Here is a 24265-nt window from a genome sequence, read left to right on the forward strand (position 1 = left end):
GTGTACTGGTTGCAGCTTTTGCTGACAGAGCAGATATCAAAAGATTTGTAGTCTAAAAATCAACTCTTGTCGCATACATCTCCTTTTCCTATCATCCCCCCTTCTTGTGTGTGTGAGTAAAGTCATGTTCGGCAGTTCTAAATAAAAAAGAAAAAAGATTCATTGGTATTAGGGGTGTCAATCGGTCGGATTGAATTGGTTTTGGTCTAGGAATGAGGGAGACCAAAACCAATCTGTTAAGGAACTTCGGTTTTCAATTAGATTCGATTTCGATCCGATTTGGTTTTGATTTATTTCAATTTTTAATATCGAGTTAATACCAGATCAGTTTATTATTGGGCTTGGACCATAATGAAATCTTACATACATAATTTATGTTTATGTACACTTGATATTGGTTATTGGTCGGTTCTGTTTGGACCTGTTTTCAGTCGGTCCCAACATACTTTAGTCCAAAACTAATCCAATAAGGATCTGTTTGGTTTGGTTGAGATTTTATCGATCGGTTTCGATTGATTTTATCAGTTTGGACTAAGTTTTGACACCCCTAATTGATATCGGATTGGCCGAATCAGCTATTAGTATTTATTGAAATCAATATTAATACCTAATTGATCTGAATTAATTATCAGTGTCGATATCTATACTAATAACTAAATCCATGATTCATACTCTCATATCAAGGAAACAGAAAAATACAATGGTTTACATTTAGAGATTGATGGCTAGAAATATATAAGCAAACACATCTATAATCCCATTAATAATTCTTTATCAACTCACCATTGTGGTTTTAAAATTTGAATTGAATTGGTTACTATTGGCCGGTTTGATCAATTCACAATCTTGATCGATCTGATCTCGATACCTAAGTAATGTCCAATGGTGAAAAGGTAATAAAAATGAACTTTTACTAAAAAGTGAGAGTAAATCTATCCGATAAGGTGTTGTCGAGATTGGTATTAGATCGGTATCCACCTTAACTAATCCCAAAATAAAGGGAAATTTACTGTCACTCCCCTACAGTTGGCCTATATTTACTAAAACACTCCTACTTTTTATTTTTTTACTAATACTCTTCTGCTTTTTTATTTTTATCTCTTTCTCCACTGCTCTTTTTAAATATCCAAATTACCCTTCCTTTTCACTTGTAACTTATTACACTTTTTTCAAATTAATTCGTTCAAAACATGGTTTAAACCAAACCATTAACAAGTTTTGTCTCATCCAATCATCAAGGATATTGTAAATTAAAAAAAAGAATAATTTTGTATCCGGTCTATATCTATATCGGTATCATATGTTCTAATCGGATACCACACGTTTTTTAATTTGTTTTAATCCTTAGATTGGTTGAGACTGATACCAATCTAATATCGACAAAAAAAAAAAGATTGCTAAATTTGTGATGATAGATGAGATAAAAAATAATAATAATAATAAATAAATAACATCCCTGATCATTAGATGAGATGAAATAAAATAATAATAATAAATAAATAAATAATATCTTTAAGGACACATCAGCTATGTCAATATCCTTGATGATTGGATGAAACAAAACTTATAAGTGTTTTGGTTCAAACCATGTTTTAAATCAATCAATTTGAAAAAAATGTAATAGGTTACAAATGAAACGGGTAATCTGGATATTTAAAAAGAACAGGAGAGAAAGAGATGTAAAAATAAAAAAGCAGGAGAGTATTAGTAAAAATGTAAAAAAGTCGAAAAGTTTTAATAAATATGGGCGAACTATAGGGGAGTGATAATAAATTCCCCCAAAATAAATCCTCCTGCTAAATAATTATAAGCTTGTCTAAGGGTTGGACTGTTTCAGGAGATCTTACTATAAGCTGGGAATACTTTCATTTTTCTCAGCCTGTCTCTTGCTCTCCCTCTCTCTCTCTTAGCTCTTATTCTTGTCGTTCCTGGGGCTTATCATCACACCATTATTAAAGGAGACAACCTTTTACTCATTCTAATACCTAAATTGATCCTCAGGGAAGGTTCCTGGGCAAGTTGCTCCCATCATTTGACGACTGTTCATCGTCACCTCTCAAGTTGGATCTTATTAATTTCAGCATGCTCACTAATGTTCATGGCCGGGCCCTCTAATTATTTATTTTTGTTGAAATCATGGCCAGACCTTCTTAACGATTAAATATTCATATCACTTCATCGTTCACTGTAGACGATTTAAGACCCATTTGATTTTGTCTCTCTATCTAAAAACAACATAAATGAGTTTTTCCGTTTTTATGCTAAGAAACTATTTTTAGAACATTAAAAAGGTGTTTGATTTTTTTGATTTTTGAAATATTTTCAAATATATAGTCAGGTTCAAGATACGAGTGAAGGCATGACATTGCAGGTATGCAGCTCATGAGTGAAGGCACGACGTTGGAGTTGTGAGTAAGTTTCATGGAAATGAGCTTTCAGAAGGATGAAGGTAGTCTAGAATTTTGAGCTTCGCACAACTAGATTGGAGTTGTCGTTTATGAATAACGAGAAATTTCAACAATGAGTTGGGACTTGAGATAGGTCAAGTAGGGTTTTTTTACAATTTTTGTCTCTCCCACTTGTTTTTAAAAATATAAAAATAATTAAATTTCTATTTAAAAACAAGTAAAAAAAAAACAAAAAAAATAAAACCATTTTCTAAGTATTTTTTCATGTTTGAACACAAAACAACGAAAAGACATGTTTTTAAAAACAAAGTCAAATGGAACCTTAAGGTTATGTTTGGTACCCAAGAGAAGAAAAGAGAACAAATGGTGAGAAAATAAAAAGAGTGTATCTTTGGTTATCAAGAGAAGAAAAGAAAAAAATTCAAAAAAATTTGAATTTTAAGAAAAAGTAATACATTGAAAATCATTGTGTAATCATTTATTTTTTATCTTATGTTTTCATATATTTTTGGCAAGAAAATTTTGGAGGAAGCAAAAAAATTTCACAATTCCCAATAAATTTGGAATTTAAAAAAAAAATTCTTCTGCTAGGTGAAGACAAGTGCAAAGACAAATTTGTAACCTTTTCTTTTCTCCTCCTCTTGGCTACCAAACACAGCCTCTGATTTTGTTGTCCTCTGTTTTTGCTTCTCTCTCTCTCTCTCTCACTCTCTCTCAAAGAGGAACGTTTTTCTCCTTGAAAGAAGAAGATGTCAATATCCTTCCCCTTTCTTCAGGTTGCCTTTGACAAGCTTAGGTCTCCTGAGTTGTTGTACTTGTTTAGGCGATGGGAAATCGAGTTGGATGGAGTGGAGTCACTGCAGAGGTTGTCAGCCGTGATTCAGGCTTTCTATGATGAAGCTGAAGTGAAGCAGTTCACGAACGATCATGTGAAACTGTGGCTCCACCCCGTCAAGCAGCTCCTCTATGATGTGGAGGATATGCTGGATGACTTTCTTACTGATCTTCTACACCTGAAATTAGAATCTGAATCTCAGACCACAAACCCTCACCAAACCCGACAGGTACGCTACACAGTTCCTCTCACTCTATCAAGTGGAAACAGTGTTTCGTCTTTGTTCATATCTGGTCCAGAATCTGCAGTTAAGGTCATCAATGAAGCGTTACAAGGAATAAAATTAAGTTTATATTTTTATAACATCATCGTATGCTGCAGGGAATTGAGAGGTTTGGATCATCATCAGGAGTGGATATCAACAAGAGGTTAAAAAAACTGAAATTGGAATCTGAATATCAGACCCAACAGGTACGCAACTTTTTCCTCTCTGTTTTTTGGTTGAAACTCTGTTCCTCTCATGACTCCAAGTGAAAGTAGTACTGTTTTTTTTTTTTTCTTAGTCTGGTGGTACAGAATCTGCGGTTTATAACATCGCTGAAGAGCTGCCAGGAATTATACGGCTTGGATCAAAAGTAAGGGATATCAACGAGAAGTTAAAAAGTGTAGTACAAGAAGGTGTTGCTCTAGGATTAATGAATTTGAGCATGGGATCTGGGTCCTCAAGGACCAAGGTATTCAGTGAAAGGCCACCAACGAGTTCTTTGGTGAATAGTTCTATTGTTTTTGGCAGAGATGAAGATAAGTGGGAGATTGTTAAATGGTTGCTATCAGACAAAACACCAGGCCCCAGTAAATATGGTAATAATTTCTCGGTGCTACCCATAGTCGGCATGGGTGGAGCTGGAAAGACAACTCTTGCTCAACTTGTTTATAATGATGAGACAGTTGAGAGGTTTTTCCAGCTGAAAGCTTGGGTCTGCGTATCAGAAGACTTTGATGTGGTGAGGTTAACGAAAGAAATTCTTGAGTCAGCCACTGGGTCATCCCCTCCTTATTATTCACTGGACCTTTTACAAGTGGAACTGAAAAAAGTATTGAGCAATAAAAGATTTTTATTGGTTATGGATGACATGTGGAATGAGGACCACGAGATATGGGATGCCTTAAGGATCCCTTTTGCATTTGGTAAACCAGGAAGCAAGATATTGGTCACAACACGGAACAAAGGTGTTTCATCAATTGTGCGGACTGTTCTGAACGATTATGATCTGAAAGGTCTGTCAGATGAGGCTTGTTTTGAACTGGTTAGAAGGCACACTTTCATGGATGGAGATTCATGTGATGTAGATAAAAAATTGAAATTATTTGGACATGAAATTGTGAAGAAATGTGAGGGTTTACCTTTGGCTGTAAAGACACTTGCAGGCCTCTTGCAAGATAAAAGGGAAAACAATGAGTGGAAAGATATTTTGGAAAATGAAATATGGGATTTACAAGAGACCAAGATCCTTCCATCACTCATGTTGAGCTATTATCATCTTCCGCCGCTTCTAAAGAGATGTTTCACATACCTTGCTTTGTTTCCCAAAGACTACGTTTTTGACAAGATTGAATTGGTCATATTGTGGATGGCAGAAGGTATTGTTCAACCAAAACCAAATGGAAAGAAACGGGTAGAAGATATAGGGGCTGGGTATTTTGATGAACTATTTATGAGGTCCTTCTTTGACTTATCTGATCGTCGTCCTTCTAACCATTTGGCATCCCCTTATGCTAGGTCAAACAGATCTTATACAAGTGAAGAGTTGCTATATGAATCACCAAATAAATTACAAGTTAGGTCATTTTTTGAGTCATCTAGTAACATGGGATCAGGATATGTGATGCATGATTTGATCCATGACTTGGCAGAATTTGTTTCAGGTGGAATATATTGTAGGAGAGAGTATGATAAAGCATCCAAAAGTCTTACAACAACCACCCGTCACTTGTCATACCTCACGAACAATTTTAATTTTGAGGCAACAGAATTTGAGGCCATGAAAAGTTTACGCACCCTTTTAGATCTGGAATACTATGAGAAATTTGGTAGTTCCATGCAATTCCAATTCCAATTCCAATTCCTGCGTGTGCTACGTTTCAGAATGTATCACAATTATGAGTTGCCTGATTCAATTGGAAATTTGAAACACCTAAGGCTTCTTGATCTCTCATTTTCTTATAATATTGTGAGGCTACCTGACTCAATTACAAGTCTTTACAATCTACAAACGTTGATCCTAACTGGCTGTGAGAAACTTATAGAGTTTCCGGAGGATATGGGTAACCTCGTAAACCTTCGACATCTTTTTCTCCCTGTATGGTCGATAGAGGATAATTCATATAAGATGCCAGTAGGTGTGGGTTACTTAACTAGTCTGCAGACATTGAGCACATTTTTTGTGGGGTCCAAAAATGTTAGCGAGTTGAGGGAATTGTCTCAACAACTCCGTGGGTGTCTGGACATTTCAAATTTGGAAAATGTAGGCAATAATGGGTCAAAAGCCATGGTGGCGAATTTAAAGAATAAGCCGCACCTTCTTGGGCTACAATTGCGCTGGAGTCATTATAAAAACAATGACAGTTTTCCTGATTTGGAGAGAGATGAAAAAGTAGAGGAGGATGTACTTGACCAATTACAACCTCATACCAATCTTGAAGCACTATGGGTTTTAAACTATGGTGGTACGCGATTCTCAAGCTGGATAGAGCATCCTTCCTTTTCTCATTTAGAAACCGTGAGTCTCATTTGTTGTCGCAAGTGCTGGTTCTTGCCTAATCTTAGGCAACTGCCTTTTCTCAAACACCTAGTCATCCATGATTGTAGTACTATAAAAATTGTGGGATGTGAGTTAAATAGGGATGGTTCATCATCAACTTATAAGAAATTTCAATCATTGGAGACGCTAAGTTTTCGAGGAATGGTAGAATGGGAGGAGTGGCCTGAAGAAGATGAAGAAGGTGGAGGACAATTTCCTTGCCTCCGTGAGCTGATTCTAAAATATTGTCCCAAGCTGAGGATGTTCTCTCACTGGTTCCCTGTGTTGGTGGAGCTGAAAATAGGATATTGCGACAACCTAACTGAACTACCACGGCTTCTTCCTTCATTACGGTGGCTCGATATCAGGAGATGCCCAAAATTGGTGGTACTTCCGAATCTTCCTTTCATTGAGAGGTTGTATTTGTCCAAATGTGTCCATTTAACAGCATTGTCTGAATCTGACAGCCCATCATCATCATCATCATCAGCAGCAGCAGCACTAGCACCAGCACCATGTGTACATAACTCATTCCCTTGTCTCCGGGAACTAAAAATTGAGCATTGTCCCAATTTGAGAGAACTGAAACACATATTTCCTTCTTTGGAGTTGCTCCAGACAAGAGATTGCAAAGAACTTTGTTTTCTTCCCAAGCTTCCATCTGTCAAGCAGTTGAGCGTTGAGAGATCAAAAGTTGAAATCAAAAGTTGTCCTTCTCTTGTGTCCTTTCCGGAAACAGGGTTTCCCGTTGTGGTTCGACAATTGGAGATTAGATATTGTGAGAATCTGGGGTCATTGCCCAAGGGACTGAATACTCTCACGTCTCTCCAAGAACTTGAAATCACAAGTTGCCCTGCTCTTGTGTCCTTCCCGGAAACAGGGTTACCCGCCGCACTTCGAAAATTGAAGATCCAAGATTGCAAGAATCTAGAGTCCTTGCCCATGGGATTACTTCACAACCTCACATCCCTCCAATCATTAGCACTTTGTGGATATCCAAACCTAAGCTCCTTACCTGATGGATTGCACAAACTCATGTCCCTCCAAAGATTAGAAATCAAAGAGTGCCCTGCGCTTGAATTCTTTCCTGTTATGGGGTTACCCAACATGCTTCGAGAGCTATTGATTCTAAAATGTGGGAAGCTCAATTCTTTGCCCAAAGGGCTCCAACTCACATCCCTCCAAATATTAAGGATCGAACAGTGCCCTGTTCTTGAGTACTTTCTAGACATGGGGTTACCCATTGCGCTTCAGGAGCTATGGATTTTAAAATGTGGAAAGCTGAATTGTTTACCCAAGGGGCTGCAACTCACATCCCTCCAAATATTAATGATCGAAGAGTGCCCTGCTCTTGAGTCCTTTCCAGACATGGGATTACCCACCGCACTTCGGAAGCTATCGATTCTAAAATGTGGGAAGCTGAAATTTTTGCCCAAGGGACTGCACAACCTCACAAATCTTGAACAACTGGAGATTGAGGAATGCTCTTTTCTTATGGAGTGCAAGAATCTTGAATTTCTCTATAGCTCGGGCCTTCATAATCTCAGCACTCTCCCATCTCTCATCATTGGTGGATGCCCTGCTCTTGTGTCAATTCCAAAGGGCATGCTTCCCACCAATCTTAGATATTTTTACATCAAGGACTGCCCGATTCTTGAATCCATATACGATGGACTCTTCAACTTAACCTCTCTTGAATATCTGGATATCCAGAACTGTCCAATGCTAACACAACAGTGCCAAGAGAGGGAAGGGGAAGAGTGGTCCAAGATTGCGCAAATCCCTGTAGTAATAATAGATGGCGAACGTCAGTAAAGCCTAACCACTTTTAAGTGAGGTATATTTTCTTCTACAGTCAGAATTGTATGATTTTTATCTTTAGTTTAAATTGTGCCATGTATAAATTTAATTTAATTTAATTTGCTTTCTTAGGAGGATGATAAGATGCGAAGAGCATGATGGAATGCTATAACAGACATACAAGGCAGATCATTATTATTATGAGAATTTTCCAAGATGGATTGCTTCTTCTCTTTGAAAATGCTCATCAACCACGCGCAGTTGCTGCAGAGTCAAGTGCAGGTCAGAGGTAGACCACAAACACCCTTGGTCCATACTCCAAAACCTAGTTTGGCTGGGTCAAATGGCACCTAAATTTTAATTCTAACCTAATGGTAGCATTTAGTTTCAGTTTCTGTCAATGAGACTAGCAGCGGTTAACCCAAGAATCGACTTCAGCCTTGACAACTTCTACTGGCTTCATAGGTATGTATCAACTACTAGTGGGGTACCCTTTCAGTATTTTTCTTTATTTTCTTTTTCTTATTTAACTTTCTTATAATTTTGAGTGCAAAAAATGCTTTTGATCTTTCTTGTTACTTGTATGCAAATGTCAATCTAAGAAGATAAGAAAATGATCTGAGTCAGAAATCCTTCTCATAAGGGGAAGATATGATTTAGAATACACAATATTAAGACATGCTCTTGATCCACTTATAACATGTAGAGACAGAAGAATTCTATACTCTGCCTCCCCTATAATTCTTCTTGGGACCGAAATTTTCAAACTACTTGAAGTCAAGTCTATATTATGGTAATATAAATAACACTGCACCAAAATTTTCTGGGTCCCTTCCAGAAAAGTAGTTCCATGGCTGTAGGTGGTGCCTTGTGGAGGCTATTTAAAGTTTCTGCCTTGGCCAAGAATCGAAAAATGTGCTATGATAGTGTGAGAGATTACATGTTCAGGGTTGTCTACTACAGTCAGTCCTTTTAGTGTGAGATCTTCCTACACTGCTTATTAAGAGGCTATTCTCAACCTCCATATATGCTTAATTAGTAGTGTAGATGTGTCATAGTTCTTCCACCAAGCTTATTCTGATTTAATGATTTTTTTGTTAACCGTTTTGCTGTTTTTTTTTTCTTTTCAGTGAAGCATTTCTATTTAGTTAGTGGCAGAGTGGATGCCTAAAGTACTGGTAGATTCCTCAGCACACTAACAGTTGAGCCAATGATATGTGTCTGAACTTCAATTCAATGGAGAAAGATGGAAGCAGCATCAATATCAGCATCAGCAGCTGTGGGAGGTCGATGTGCTGCAACCGCCAAACTGGGAGAGAGACAATCACAACAATTACGATCCATCACAGAACTCTATTTTCAATTACTACTATTTGGCTGACTCAGGTGAGCTTCAACTCCTTTGCATTTGATGAATATTGACAATTCCAACCACACCCAAAGCCCCCTAAATGGCATCCAAATGGATATCATTATATAATTATTATTTGAACCGGTTCAATTGATTAGAATGGTTTAAGAATCTGATCAGAATCGGTGAAATTGGCCAATTCGAATAGGAATCAAGGTTAGCTATGCACTAATTTCAAACCCCTCGTTTGAATCGGCCATGAATGTACTCATATTTTAACAAAAAAGTACTCATATTTCATTTTTGACCATTTTTTACCTTCTTTTAGTCAGTAAATAATAGAAAATCAATGAAACTTACCTTTCTAGCAAGAAGGATTACGTTTTATTGAGGTCCATGATTCCAATTCCTTTACTGGCTTGCTGGAATTTCCTACTTGCAAAATCTGTTCCACTTTTTATTTTGGCGCAATATCTATGTACTCGAACCAGTTGAAAATGGAACTATGAAGCTTGGACAAAACTGTGGTTGTAGTTTGCTAGTGTACATATTGGCAATATCATTAACAATTAGAAGGATAGTGGGAACTAACAAGGTGCTCTTGACATTCCTCTTGGGACATATCTTTGCAATATTGGCAGTGACGATCAGGATCCTACTTCCTTCAAATGTAGGAGCAAAAATTGCTTTTATGTTCTATTATCTTAGTACTAATACTACCATCTCATTTGATGTTGTGGTTTTGTGTATTGATAAAAGAACTGTTCTCTTTCATAATGGTTAATGGTCAAATCTCAAGACTGAGTCCCTCCTCTCCACTTATGTTTTCACTTCTCTGCAATGTTTTCTATGGTTGTAGTTGGGACCATTGCCCTCAGGCATAAATCTGAACTGTCTTTTGAGAGCCCCTGGAGTTTGACGAGGATTTGGAATAACGTAGCCTATTTATGGCCTACGAATGTGCATGCAATCATAGTCTTCTTTTTTCTCTTTAATTTTAATTTAATTTAAGCATTAAAAGAATGGTTCTTTACAACAATCCAACTAACTAGAGAGAAGGGCTGCCTTCTTGGTGTTACATGATTCAATCAGGAACCTCCTGTCTTGCTGCCATTCCATCATAAAAAATGGTTTGTTGGTTCCTTCTAAATAGACAGTACTTTAAGGTTTGCTAACCGTTGCCGTAACTGTTTTCAACAAATCAACTAGTTTTTAGTCTAAGAGTCCTCATCTGGTTAAAATGGTTTGTTGGTTCCTTCTAAATATGCTTCCAGTTCTAGATATATGCATATGGTTATGCATTTTGCACCTATTTGAATAAAAAGGGCTGATAAGGATTCAACAGATGTAGAGGGAGGGAGAAAAAAAATATTCATCAAAAAAGAAAAAAGTTGGGAGAGAAATAAACTCTTCTTTTGTGGAGTCAGCTCTTGAATTTGGTTTATCTCAGGTTTTAGTGACTGTTTGCTCAAAACTTCAAACTGTACTCAGTTGTCCTGCTTTTGTGGAGTGCTGCTCTTCTTTGGTGACTGTACTATTGAGGTGGGTTGCTCTCAGGTTTTAGTGACCATATGCTTGAAGCTTCAACCTGCTGTGTTTTTTTTTCAGTCTGTGAATGACTTATACCTTACCTATTGACCTAGTTCTTGTCCACTTCAATTGTTGTTGTATATTGATTTAATCAAGGGTTGCCTGCTGCAATTATATTATGGAGCTTATTGGATGATATATAACTTTTTCTAAGGAATTTACCATGTAATAATGAACCACCTTTAATAAACTATTTCAGGACAAGGCAGAGAAGAAGGTGGAGCAGATCAAGTTATCAGTATACATTCCATTCCACTGATTTTTCGAACAGTGAGAAGCAGCTGATACCACTAGCCCAAGAATGCCAGAAACCCTTGGGAAGTCATCCTGCTGAACCGTTGCCACACCAGCTGAGGTCACCAATTTAGAAGATATTAGTGTGATTTATACCACCAGGAATCAGCAGATGGTGCAGAAAAAGAAGGTTATGATGCTTTGGATCATATGGAAATGACAATCCACTCTGGAATCAGATACAGGGGATGAACCCATGTCTCTGTCTGATTTATCATCCAGCTTCCAGTCTATAAATCATACTAAGAACAATGGCCTTGTTCACAGTTGATGCCATTTGATTATGCCAGTGGCAAGGAAACAGGAAAAAATGGGAGAGGATAAGGCGGCAGGGGGACAAAGGGAGAGCCATGAAGGCCTGAGAGGCCTGGTTGGCTTGAAGGGAAGACACAAAAGTTCAGCTGTCAATACGGGCCCAATAGATGAGGGAGCTAAAGATATTCAGCAACCTAGACGATGCCAAGCTTTCCCAGTCACGGTGAATCAAAGTGCACTTTTCGTTGAGCTTGGAGGTGGTGTATTCTTTTTTCTTGTTCTTTTCTCTTGATTGAACTTGGAAAAAAAAGGCATTTGAGCAATTGAGATTCCTAGTTATTAAGTGCTTGAAAGAAATTTCACAAGACTAACATAATCTATTGCACTATTTCAGGGCTCCTCAACCATTAGCTCACTTGTCTAAGTGGGTCCTTGGCCGATGCATCATATTTCCTCTCTGATCTTTGATTTTACATTTTGAACTGATTTGGACCCTAACTAACCATTGTTATTAGTCTGTACTAATCTGCAGGAATGTTAGTTGGAAGTTGAGAAGATTAAGATTAGAGATGTAGGAGAAAGAGAGAAGAGAGTGCAGGTATGTTAGTTGGAAGTTGAGAAGATTAAGATTAGAGATGTAGGAGAAAGAGGAGAAGAGAAGATGTGAGAGAGAGAGAGAGAGAGAGAGAGAGAGAGAGAGAGATGAGGGAAAATCGTGAGAGAGCTCTTGGCTCATCTCACCTATATTAGTTTCAACTAATACTTTAGGGAATTACAAATTCCTCCTTAAGGGAGGTGAAAAAGAAATAGAAGGAAATACAAATTAGGACAAAATAATATAAAGACAGTTCTTAAAGTACCCTTATTACATATATTCCAACACTCCCCCTCAAACTGGAGAATAAATGTCATACATTCCCAAATTGCATAAGAGGGAACTAAACTGGTGAGGAATGAGTCCCTTGGTGAAGATGCCTGCCAATTGATCACCTGTCTTCACAAAGGGCTTGCAAATGTTGGCAGTGTCAATTTTTTCTTTGATGAAGTGACGGTCCACTTCAACGTGCTTGGTTCTATCATGTTGCACTGGATTATGAGCAATGCTTATGGTTGCTTTATTATCACAGTAGAGACGCATAGGTCCATCAGTATCATATCCCAACTTAAGAACTAGTCGTCTCAACCAAATGAGTTCAAAAACTCTATGATCCATTGCCATATACTTTTCCTCTGCACTAGATCTAGTAACAATATGCTGTTTTTTGTCCGCCATGTAACCAAATTACCACCCACAAATGTGCAATAACCAGAGGTAGATCATCTGTCAAAGATGGATCCAACCTAATCAACATCAGAATAACTTTATATCCTCAAGTGATTGTTCTGGGCATATAAGAGTTTTTTTCCTGGAGAGGACTTCAAGTATCTGAGGATGCTGTAAACAACATCCAAGTGCCCACTCTTGGGAGCATGCATAAGCTGGATCACTACTTCCACTGCATAAGTGATATATGGGCGAGTCGGAGTCAGATATATCAGATTCCCACTAGCCTCTAGTATTTGCCTGCACCAACAAGAGAAGAACCACAGTCTTCTCCTAACTTGTGATTCTGCTCAATAGGAGAACTTACCGGTTTACACCCCAACATCATTTTTTCTTTCAGCAGGTCTAACACAAATTTCTCTAACACAAATTTCCTTTGGCAAATATTGATTCCCGTTTTAGACCTTAACACTTCAATCCTCAAGAAGTACTTCAAGTGTTCCAGGTCTTTGATCTCAAATTGTTTGGTCATTAAGCTTTCAGCCTGGCTATCTCATCATTGTCATCTTCAGTCACCACAATATCATCAACATAGACAATCAACACTGTGATGGTACCAATACTTCTCCGGGTAAATAATGTGTGATCTGCTTGATTCTGGGAATACCCATTCTTTAAGATGGCCTGCCTGAACCTCTCAAACCAAGCTTTTGGTGTGCTTGAGACCATATAGAGCCTTCTTTAGGAGATACACCTTATCATCAGTTGCTAGGAATTTGAAGCCAAGAGGGCGCTACATATACACTTCCTCCTCTAAGTCACCATGGAGGAAGACATTCTTCACCTTTAACTGATATAAGGGCCAATTTCTGTTTACCGCTACAGATAAAAGAACTCTTATAGAGTTGTGTTTTGCCACAGGAGCAAAGGTCTCCTGATAATCAATTCTATAGACCTGATTGTACCCTTTGGCCAATAATCTTGCCTTATACCTCTCAATAGCACTATCCGATCGATACTTGATTGTATAGACCCACTTACATCCAACTGGAACTCTTCCCTTGGGAAGATCAACCAATTTCCAAGTGCCTCTCTTCTCAAGGACCATCATTTCCTCAGATATGGCTTACTTCTATTTTGGGTCTGTCATAACCTCAATAACAGTTTTATGGATGGAAGTAGAAGAAAGAGCAGTAATAAATGCAACACCTGTAGAAGAAAGAGCATCATAGGAAAGAAATTAGGCTATAAGATTAGTATAAGCACTCTTACCCTTTCGAACAACAATAAGGTCTAACTTAAAAGGAGAAGAAATGTTACCTGATTGAGGAGGGTGAAACTAATGATGTGGATCCAAAGAGGATTCTTGGCAGGTCTTCTTTATCCTTTTTGTTGCACAATATCAAGTTCCTTCTCTGTACAAATCCCACCAGTGTCAACAATATCCAGTGTCAACATCATCCACCTCTTTATGTTTCACAATATCAAAGGATAAAGGAGTAAGAGGCAAAGGAATAAGAAATGGAATAGCATCAACAGCCTTTTCACTTTCACTTCCGTTATCCCCCTGAAGTGGATGCTGATGAGAAGCAAAGAAAGGCACAGACTCAGGAAGGTGACACCTTTGGATAGAATTCGCGTACGAGAGGAAGGGTGATAACACTTGTCACATTTAGTAGTAGAAGAATACCCAAGGAAGAGGCACTTGAGAGCCTTGGGATCAAGTTTGGTGTGGAAGGATTTGTTAACATGCATATAACAAATACAACCAAACACTTGAGGAGGAAGAGAAAAAGCAGAAGACTAAGGAGACAAGAGTGCAAAGGGATTTTGGGACCCAAGGATTTTGGTAGGCACACGATTGGTGAGAAATGTAGCAGTAAGGACAGCTTCAGAGAAAAATATAGGAACATGCATACCAAATAAAAGGCTTCTACCAACTTCTAACAAATGACGATTTTTCCTCCTAGCTATCCTATTCTGTTGGGGTGTGTTAACATATGCAAGCTGATGGATAATACCATTGTCAGTGAAGAAATTCTGTAACCACCATACATGTACTCCCCCCCTTTATCAGACCGGACAATTTTGATCCTGGTTTCAAACTGGGTGTAGACCATTTTAGAAAAGTTTTTAAAGGCATCATAAACCTCACTCTTTTGTTTTATAAGAATGGTCCAAGTGCAACGAGAGAAATCATCAACAAATGAAACAAAGTAACGGTGGCCAAATAAAGAGGTAGTAGGGCAAGGTCCTCAGACATTAGTATGCACAATGTGAAAGAGAACAAGTGATCTACTACTATGATAGGGATAAGATGAACAACAATGTTTAGCAAAAGTACATGGTTTACAATGAAACACATGAGGAGAAGAAAAAGACGTAAACAAATGAGGTAACTGCTTCCTCATAACAACAAAAGAAGGATGTCCCAAACGTTGATGCCAAAGTATCACAGAATCCATAGGACTATTATCACTACGACCACATGCATAGGACTGAGGTGTAGTAAAAAATGATAATTGTGGCTCAAGGCTGTAGAGTTCGCTGTCCTCACGTCCGCTGCCAATAATCCACTTTGTCACCAAATCCTGAAAAAGACAGTGGGAAGGAAAAATGTGATACAACAATTCAAAGATTTAGTCATAGTACTCACAGACAAAAGGCTCAAAGGTAAGGTTAGGGACATGAAGAACTGATTTAAGTGAAATAGAAGAAGTAACGGGAATACTACCTTCATCGGAAACAAAAGAGATCAGCCACCCGAATCTTATCCTTACCAGACAAATGGAGTAAGAATCATAATAGTGGGATGTACCAGTCATGTGGTCAGTGGCCCCAGAGTCAATAACCCGTAATGGAGTTGTGGAAGTTGCAGATGTGGTGACATGCATAGTAGAAGCTGAGGCATCCTGTGAGGTAGATGGGCCATCAAGTTGAGACATGAACCGGTGGAGCACTGCATTATCATCCATAGAGAAGGAGCTGGTATTTACCTGTGAGGGTCCTCGTGGATCAATCTCTATCATATTAGCAAGGGCTGTAGCCCCACCTCGGCGACCACTACATTACTAGTAGATCCACCACATGTACTAAGTCGGCCATGAAGCACCCAACACCTCTCTCGAGTGTGCCTGGGTTTCCCACAATGATCGCACTGTTTGGGTCTATCCTTGTCATCCCCACGGGATGATCCTTGGCCTCAGCCACCTCGAAGCCATTTTCTGTGAGTGGTGGAAGAAAGAGCAGATAGCTCAAGTGGAGCAGACTCCATAACACCTCTTCTTCTCCTCAATAAGTAGCTACACACCTCATCAAGGGATGGAAGAGGTGACGGTCCCAAAATCTGTATCCGGATTTGCTCATAATCTGAGTTCAACCCTCCTAGTAAGATTAGAACTCACTCCTTTTCAAGGGATCTGTAGACCTTGGTTTCATCTTTCGGGATTAGACAACTGAAGGTCTTAATAATGATGATACTCCTCCCAGTCCTATAATAGTATTGTAATATTCAAAGATAGTCTTGTATCCCTGCTTCATAGAGAGCTTGGTGAAGGAGTTGGTAGACTTTAACAGTCACCCACCCTGTCATAGCTCTTAGAGACACTATCCCAAATATCCTTAGCAGTTTCCTTCTGGATAATTCTTCTGCTGATCTTAGGTTTCATGGAAAAGAGGAGCCAAGTCATAATAGTGGAATTTGCAGTTTCCCATTTATGATATTTTGGATTAGTGACAGCAGGAGCCTTGATAGTCCCATTAATATATCTGAGTTTCCCTTGACTTAAGGATAACTTCATAGAGTCTGACAAGTCCAAATAGTTGGTGCTGACAACTTGACAAGGGAAATTTGAGTGTTGGGGTTGGCAAAGACAATTTGGTTGGTATTGGTACTACTCGGCCCACCTGATGTAGTTTCCAAAGGTTCAATGAGATCAGACATGATGGGTGGATATTCTTAAACAATCACAGTTGGAGATCTAAAGCAAGGGGCAACACAATACCCAAATATTGTCTTCTCAGAACCAAGAAAAAAAATTCCAGCAAGCTAAAAAACCATGAAACTTAGGATAAAACCCATCAAATCCACTATTAATTGTAGAACTCCATTCCAATCTCACACATATGCATCATAAGATATGATACATGCAACCGAAGAGCACAATACTAGTCATTTCAGGCCATATATGCGAAATAAAAGGTTGCCGTCGTTACCTGGCAGGAAGCAAAGATTTGAGGTGTGTCCCATCAACACCACAAATCTCAAACCACTACTTAGGATGGCCAAACAAGGGACCTTGGGTGACACTTACAGGCCTAGCCCCATCCCCAACATTCGCTTGAGGAGAGATAGACAGAGAGAAACTCGAAGTTGGAGCTGGTGGTAATGGAGTACAGGGCATGAAAGCTTGCTTTGAGCTCCAATAAGGCCTTGTAATGGTTCAATCTCCCTCCAAGCATCTTGAAAGCTCCATTAAGTCACCTTGTTGAATTTCTTTACATAATATAGCCTCTATTGGAACCCTAGAAAATAAAGGTGGTCCAAAAGAGACTCAAAGAATGAAAGGAAGAAGCCTTAGTCGACTCTCAAACTCCTTGTAGCTCTGATACCAAGTTGGAAATTGAGAAGATTAAGATTAGAAATGTAGGAGAAAGAGAGAAGAGAGGAAGAGAGAAGAGGAGAAGATGAGAGGAGAAAGAGAGAGAGGAGGGAAAATCGTGAGAAAGCTCTTGGCTCATGTCACCAATATTAGTTTCAACTAATACTTTAGGTTTACATATTCCTTCTTGAGGGAGGTGAAAGAGAAATAAAAAAAAATACAAATTAGGACAACTTTTTGGGTGTGATGCATTTCTTCTCTTGATAACCTCTGTGGTTGCTTTCTTGTTAACGAACAACCTACATTGGGTGCTGCAAAAGCCAAGAAGATATGTTCTTTCTCTGGTCGGCCCAACTTTTTTCTTGAAAGCTCAAAACAGAATATGATTCAGTTGTGGAATACTGTGAGGGAACTCAATGTGTTTTTTCTCACCTTATTCATTTTCTTGTGGCAAGCGACACCACAGTTAGATTCCACAATGTTTTTCTTTACATATGTTCCATTACAATCATCTAAGGTCATTTTTGCTTTATTTGTAGGATGATGTGCTTCACATCTTCACAGATGCTTAAAACTTATTTCAATTATAACATAGAATTTCCTTTTAGTCTCTAAATCCAGTTTGGCTCCTTTTTGGGTTTCAGGACAAACAAATTTTGGTTTTGATCCTGAATTTATAGGTCCTGTCAAACTTGTTATTTCAATTGTATCTCTATTAGGAGTTGGGCTGTATAATGGGTTTTTGAAGAATGTTCCTCTGCAGAAGAGTGACAATTATAGGTGGAGCTCCTAGGTAACACAGGTTTGTGTGGAGATATATGTTAGATTTTTCTAATATTTGAAATTTCTTAATTTGGTGTTTTATTCAATGTCTAATTCTAGTACATGTTTCATCCTCAGATATTCCTTGTAACTGGACTAAATCAGCAGTTTATTGTAAGTTCTGGGTGATTCTTTATTGGAGATTCTTTGATAGTAACTGTACTTGGTCAGGTACTTTTTTTTTGTCCTTCAACTGTGGGAGTTTTGTGTATCAAAGGATTTAACCATTTGTTGATACCGCTGTCATTTAATACAGAAGGAGTTTAAAAAAATTAGATGTTACCAAGGATCGTCCGGAATTGTCCATAATATTTGGAAGGTATATTATTTTAACAGGATAAAGTACAAATGTTGTGACCTGGTGGTCAAGCGATCGAAACAGCCTCTCGACATTCTTGGGGTAAGGCTGTGTGGTTCTCACACATGCGGGAGCCTTGTGCACTGGGTATGCCTTTTTTTTTTTATTTATTTTTTTTTATTTTAACATGATACTACGGATCCCTATTGTTGGGCTCGGGGCTTGTATAACCTGCTTAGGAAATGGGTGCAGGGAGTCAGAATGCTAATTGAATTCATGACCTGTATAAAATCTTCATCAGTTGTTTACCATGGGCATGTAAGAATCGTATACTTGTTCACTTGAAAAATAAAGTGATTGGTGGTAGTACTGTTCACATTCTCAATTAAATGGACCGTGGACACCTTGATATTCCTGAAGCAGGCACTGCAAATTTACTTCCATCAAATGTAGTTACAGTAGCAGAAAGAGTGACAAAAAAGGTGAATACATGTTGATTGAATTCATTTGGTCCTTCAATTTTTTTCTTTCTTTTGGTTAATCCTTTGGCTGAATTCCAAGAAAAACAGAAAAGACCGAGGGTTTCACACAGGAATTGTATTATTCACTCTTCCTGCTATTTTCAGGTTAAGTCACAGTTAAGCATGAAAGTGTTGTGACTAATGGGCACTTCAGAAAGAACTGGCGGAATTATGTCAAGACATGGTTTAACCAGTCTGCTTGCAAGACCAATAGAAGTCTTCGTACGTACCTCCATCAGGTTTTCTTTGTTTCTGTATGCTGATATTCTTTTATTCTTTTATTGAATTGTAGTTTTAACCCTTCATTGTGCTTATTGTAGCAGCATTGAAAAGTTGGCATGCGTATTTCCCACTGTTTGCTGACTACATCAAAAATAGCAGGAACATCCCCTACAACCCCACATCCCAAAAAAAAAAAAAAAAAAGAAAAAAAGAAAAAAGAACAATTGATTCTGAAGAGGATGCTGAATTCTAGGAATGGGCCTAGGTGCTGTTAATGAGAAGCACCAAAGTGACACTGATAGGGGTGATGAACGGGAGAGAGACAGAGGGAGGAACAGAGATTGAGGAAAATAAATGCTATCAAAGTTAAGATAATGGTGGCCTTGAGAATGTGAAAACAGATATGCAAGATGTATCATTATATGGTGAGCCTTTTCCTCATACCCTCCTCACCACCTTTTCACTTAGGAACGTGTTTGCTTTCTAGAAGCTTATACACTTATCTAGTTGCAATTTCTGATCTTGACTAGCCTATTTCTATTTGATAAAACTTATAATTGCCATCAGCTGGTAAAAGATCCAGTTTCTATGATGTTGCAGCCAAATTGGCATTTCAGCTATTGATAAAACTTGCTTTAATTGTAAGAAATGCCACTGATAGCTCCCCTTCCTGCAGCAAAGACTGAAGCAAGGGACACTCTCCTTAGTATAACTTTGTAATTAGACTTCAGAAACTCATATCTATTTAATTTCTAATTTCGTAGTCAATCTAATTATGTTCTCCTTTGTGATTCTTGGCAGACTGTCCGATAACACAGTGAAGCATCCTAAGATGTTTGAAAATTTTGGTATGTCTCCATCTAGAGGAGTCCTCTTCTATGGACCTCGAAGATGTGGTAAATCCTTTCCTGCAAAGGCAATTGCTAATGAGTGCCAACTCAAACAGCTTTCATTAGTATGCAAGAACCAGAGTTGCTCACCATGTGGATAGAAGAAAGTGAGGTCAATGTGCAAGAGCTCCTTTGACAAGCACTCCAGTCAGCTGCATGATTACTTTTCTTTGATGAACTCAATTATATTTCCATTTAGGTACTACTTCCTATAACTCCCTTGGCTATTTTGGGACAATTAATTGTTAATGTTCTGTGACAGCATGATGTGGCTCAGCAAAACCATCTCAGAGGACTCTGATTATAGTTTATGTTGTTATTTGTGCTTTCTTTTTTGTTTGTCTCATATCCAAAGGAAACTCGGATAAATATTCGATAAATGAATATTGTTGTCACTTATGCTTCACAAATTACTGTTTTATGCCATATAATATGTTCAAATATCAATATTTTTCTTTGGCCTTTTACCCTTGACAGCATATTGAGATGGAGAGGAGAAAGAGTTATAACTTGATTCCATTTGGCATAGATTGTACTAATGAAGTTTCTGAAACGGCTACTCTATAGATTGTACTAATGAAGTTTCTAAACTGCCACTATGATTTCTATTTTCTATTGGTATTTGTGCAAAAGGCTCGAGTGTTGGAAGCTTAGTACGATTGATACTTCTTTCATCCCTGTAAAAATTCTTGGACTTGAAGCCTATTTTCGATGTTGTAAATATCAATTATATATGGAAAATTTGTAATGCTTAATTCTTGGAATTCTTGAACCACCGATGGGGTTGGTAGCCTAGTGGTGAAAATGCCCTCAATCCATCACCGCTTGAGTTGGCTGGTTGTGGGTTCGAGTCTTGGCATGCCCACTATCGTCCATTGGTCATGCGGAAGCACTGTTTGCTGTACGGGGTGTAAAAATTTCTTGAGTTCTAAAAAGCCCTTTTGGGATATAAAAATCAGTGTGTGGGGTATCGGGAGGGTGTTTTGAGAACATATTATAACCCTATAGGAGTTTGTGAACCCTGGGATTGTAGATGAATCATCCTCTATTGATAAAGGAAAAGCTTAGGATATTTCTGATTCAAATGGCATCGAAGGGAAATGTGTGTTTCCATTAGTTGATGGAAACTGACGCAAAACCCTAGGATTGTAATTCGAAGGTATCATCTACTAAGGATATTTCTGGTTCAAGATGAACAATCCTATGAACAATCCTCTAATCATGTGATTGATCATAAATGAAATGATGGATGCATGACACCTTTTACACCTTTTACGTCTTTAATCTAAACCCGTTCATAGTCACCCAACTAAAACTCTCTCTCTATCACTAAAAAAAAAAAAAAATGGAGAAATTTTTCTCTACACCGTGGGTGAGGAGTTCTGTGGCCTAAAATATTCATCCCTAATATGTTGAAGCGCCAATATACCTTTCATTGTATCTCAAAGTCCCTCGGTAAATAAATCACCGTGGCTGAAGGAAAACAGTCCCCAAATCCTATCATATTCAAGTGTGTGGGGGTGGGTGGTGGGTGTGGATGTATAGGAGTAGGTGGTCATTGACCCTACTAGCATCTGGTAAACTGACCATTGGCCAGCGGTGCTCAATAGGATAGAATAGGAAAAAAAGGTGTAAAGAAGAACAAAATAGTTGAATTTAATGACATAAAAGCAATTGAGAAGGCTATAGGTGAATAGGAAAACATGTATAAAGAGGACAAGAAAATTAAAGGTTAACAATGCACATGCAACCATAAGGGCCACCTGAAGCTAAGAAGAACAAAAACACCGTGGGCCATATGAGGTGAAGAAAGACAACCATATGGAAGAAATAGAAAAATGTGCGAAAATAAATGAAAAGTGAAAAAGAGGACAAAAAAATTGATTTTTAAACCTCCTTAACATGGTATAACATGTTTTAAAGCCTTGAGTGTTACACCCTTGCCCTAACCCAGTCTAATTTGAACTGTTGTGATAGGTCTTGGACTGGAGATCGGAAGTACAATTGGGTTTTGACTCGCGGCCGCCCATTGCCAAAGGGGAAGGGATGACCCCACATGTTCGTGCATCGCTTGCCAATCCAACTAGAGTGGATTCGTTCCTTCCGACACTAGACGGTAAGTGACCTAACACCATACACCTAAATCCCAGCACGCATCAAACTTGCTGGAAGACCATAAGCATGGCCAAAGGCAAACTACCAGTGAAAGGCCAGCTGGTGGACAGCAAGCAGTCAAGATAGCGGACTGTCTTGACCACCGGAAATATGCCACTGGAAACAGCCTGGGCCTGAATCCGGTGATTGTTTTTAGTGACCAATCAGGTTGCTGGTTGGGTTTCGATGCCCGTGGGTCCCGCCACCTGCATCATGGACAACCCCGAATGATCCCAAATCCTCCCCCACACCTTCCTCTTGACATGAACACCTTACAGACCAAAGTAGTCGGGTCCACGTACCCCAAAAGTCAAATTAACCCGATCGGACCGAATAGGGTTCAGCCAAACAGGCCCTAAGGCCTAACTTAAATTATAAGTGAGAAATGGGGATTCATTTCCCCATTTCCCACTTATACAAATCGGGGGAGAGGAAAGGAGGAGAAGAAAAGGAGAGGAAGGAAGAGGAAGAAGAGGAAGAAGGAGAGAAAGGCTTCACCTTGGCTCCCGGCTGCCGCCTAGTTGTCGGAATCCTTGTCAGAGGTAAGTGCAACCTCATCTACCACTCTCTCTCTTCATTTTGACCTAGGGCAAGCTAGGTATAGGAGTAACCTTGGGTCACAAATCATGTTGAGCTCAGGGATTGCGTGTTTCACTTCCCCAGTGCCATTGCCGAGCTCAAACTGAGTTTGGTGAGCTCTGACAACAAGATTGGCCAAAGGACCAATTAGGATTTTGATCGTTCGATCGATGTATCTCCCAAACAGCTCGATGGAATCATAATTTTATTAGCTCATAGTGATGCTAGGAGCATCCCCCACAAACTCCACGGAACAAATCCCGACGATTGGGCCCGAGCTGAAAAGCATCAATTCACCTGGGAAGTTCTCCATTGCCACTGAAAATAAGCTATCAGAAACACTGGGCCTACTTTCGATGGGCTATTTCCGGTGACTAACCGAGCCTTATGAGCTCTATGTGATGTCCACCGGAAACAACATTGGTATTTCTAGTGGACAATGCCTATTTCAAGTGGGTTGTTTCCGGTGATATTATTGTCATTGTGGGACTTTGACTGTATCCTTTGGGGGTGACCCATGTGGGCCCCTCCTGATATTCCCGACACGTATTGACGTTCTGTTATCTTTGTGCCTAGGGTAGTGACGCGCATGTACCCCGATGCCAGAATTGAATCAGACGATCGGTGGCCATACTTGAATCCTAATACACACAAGCTTAATCAAGGTGAGGGATGGTTACTTTTATTTTGGGAATGTTTATTATTTAGAATTGCTCACATGTGTAAATTTACATGTTTAATTATATTGTTCACATGATAACGATGTTCTATTATATGTTACATTTTATGAATATGATATGAAATGTTTATGGATATGTATGGTGGGATCCGGTACTATGATCGGCGCGTGTTTGTTATATGTATGAGACGGAATCCGATGTGACCGAGGTGGTACCAGTGCCGTGATTATCATGTGTTTGTTGCATTCATACATTGATTATGTGCATTAGAGTTAGTTGTAGTCGTGGATTACATTTTGTGGTTGAGGTGTTATTGGTATCGTGTGCTCCGGGACTGCATTTGAAAATAGATATGCTTCGTGGCTGATGATTGGTATCGGTGTTGCGTAGTCCATACTCAACTATTATTATGCATGTTAGATTAGGTAAATGATCACGGGTTACACTTTGTGGCCGAGGTGTTACCAGTATCGTGTACCCCAGGACTGTACTTGGAGATGGATTACACTTTGTGACCGATGTTTACCGGTATCGTGTAATATATACTAACTGTATCACTATGAAGACATGTAAAATATTTATAGTTAGGTATCACTCCATATGCTACGAATCATTGCCAACAGGGGGTATGGGGTTGGATAACCCATTTGTGGTATGTTCGATGCGCATTTTCGGAATGCCACACCCACGGTACGATGTGATTGTTATCGAAGGCAAAAACTTATCCGACGTGGCCGATGATTGGTACCGGTGCCTGACTGCCAGGAGGGGGTTATCAAGGATTTGCTGGGTGACCCATGGTCACATATGGGGACTGATAGACTCCTAATCATGGCTTGGGTTTGTATCCCTACGTAGTCGATGGTGGTTCCGAGATGAGTGATACAGTCTAATGTGCCG

General features: G+C 38.9%; 1 protein-coding gene across 11 annotated transcripts; it reads left to right on the forward strand.

Moving 5' to 3' along the window:
- Window positions 1-3067: 3067 nt before the first annotated feature.
- LOC122065735 (putative disease resistance RPP13-like protein 1) lies at window positions 3068-20407 on the forward strand. Of its 11 annotated transcripts, none has more exons than XM_042629588.1 (14): window positions 3068-3472; window positions 3625-3714; window positions 3807-7881; window positions 7977-8133; window positions 8230-8309; window positions 8975-9230; window positions 10985-18001; window positions 18100-18192; window positions 18358-18466; window positions 18572-18637; window positions 18743-18801; window positions 18946-19062; window positions 19164-19487; window positions 19864-20407. In XM_042629588.1, exons 1-3 carry the CDS (start codon window positions 3158-3160, stop codon window positions 7857-7859), a joined length of 4458 nt encoding a protein of 1485 aa, XP_042485522.1. In that variant the 5' UTR covers window positions 3068-3157; the 3' UTR covers window positions 7860-7881; window positions 7977-8133; window positions 8230-8309; window positions 8975-9230; window positions 10985-18001; window positions 18100-18192; window positions 18358-18466; window positions 18572-18637; window positions 18743-18801; window positions 18946-19062; window positions 19164-19487; window positions 19864-20407. The 11 variants fall into 11 exon arrangements, 10 of the variants coding, with proteins under 10 accessions (XP_042485522.1, XP_042485516.1, XP_042485514.1 ...); XM_042629582.1 differs by having other exon boundaries at window positions 10985-11591; window positions 11729-18001; window positions 18572-18801; XM_042629580.1 differs by having other exon boundaries at window positions 10985-11591; window positions 17844-18001; window positions 18572-18801.
- Window positions 20408-24265: the final 3858 nt, after the last annotated feature.

Source organism: Macadamia integrifolia, unplaced genomic scaffold, assembly GCF_013358625.1.
Source record: "Macadamia integrifolia cultivar HAES 741 unplaced genomic scaffold, SCU_Mint_v3 scaffold2107, whole genome shotgun sequence".
NCBI lineage: Eukaryota > Viridiplantae > Streptophyta > Magnoliopsida > Proteales > Proteaceae > Macadamia > Macadamia integrifolia.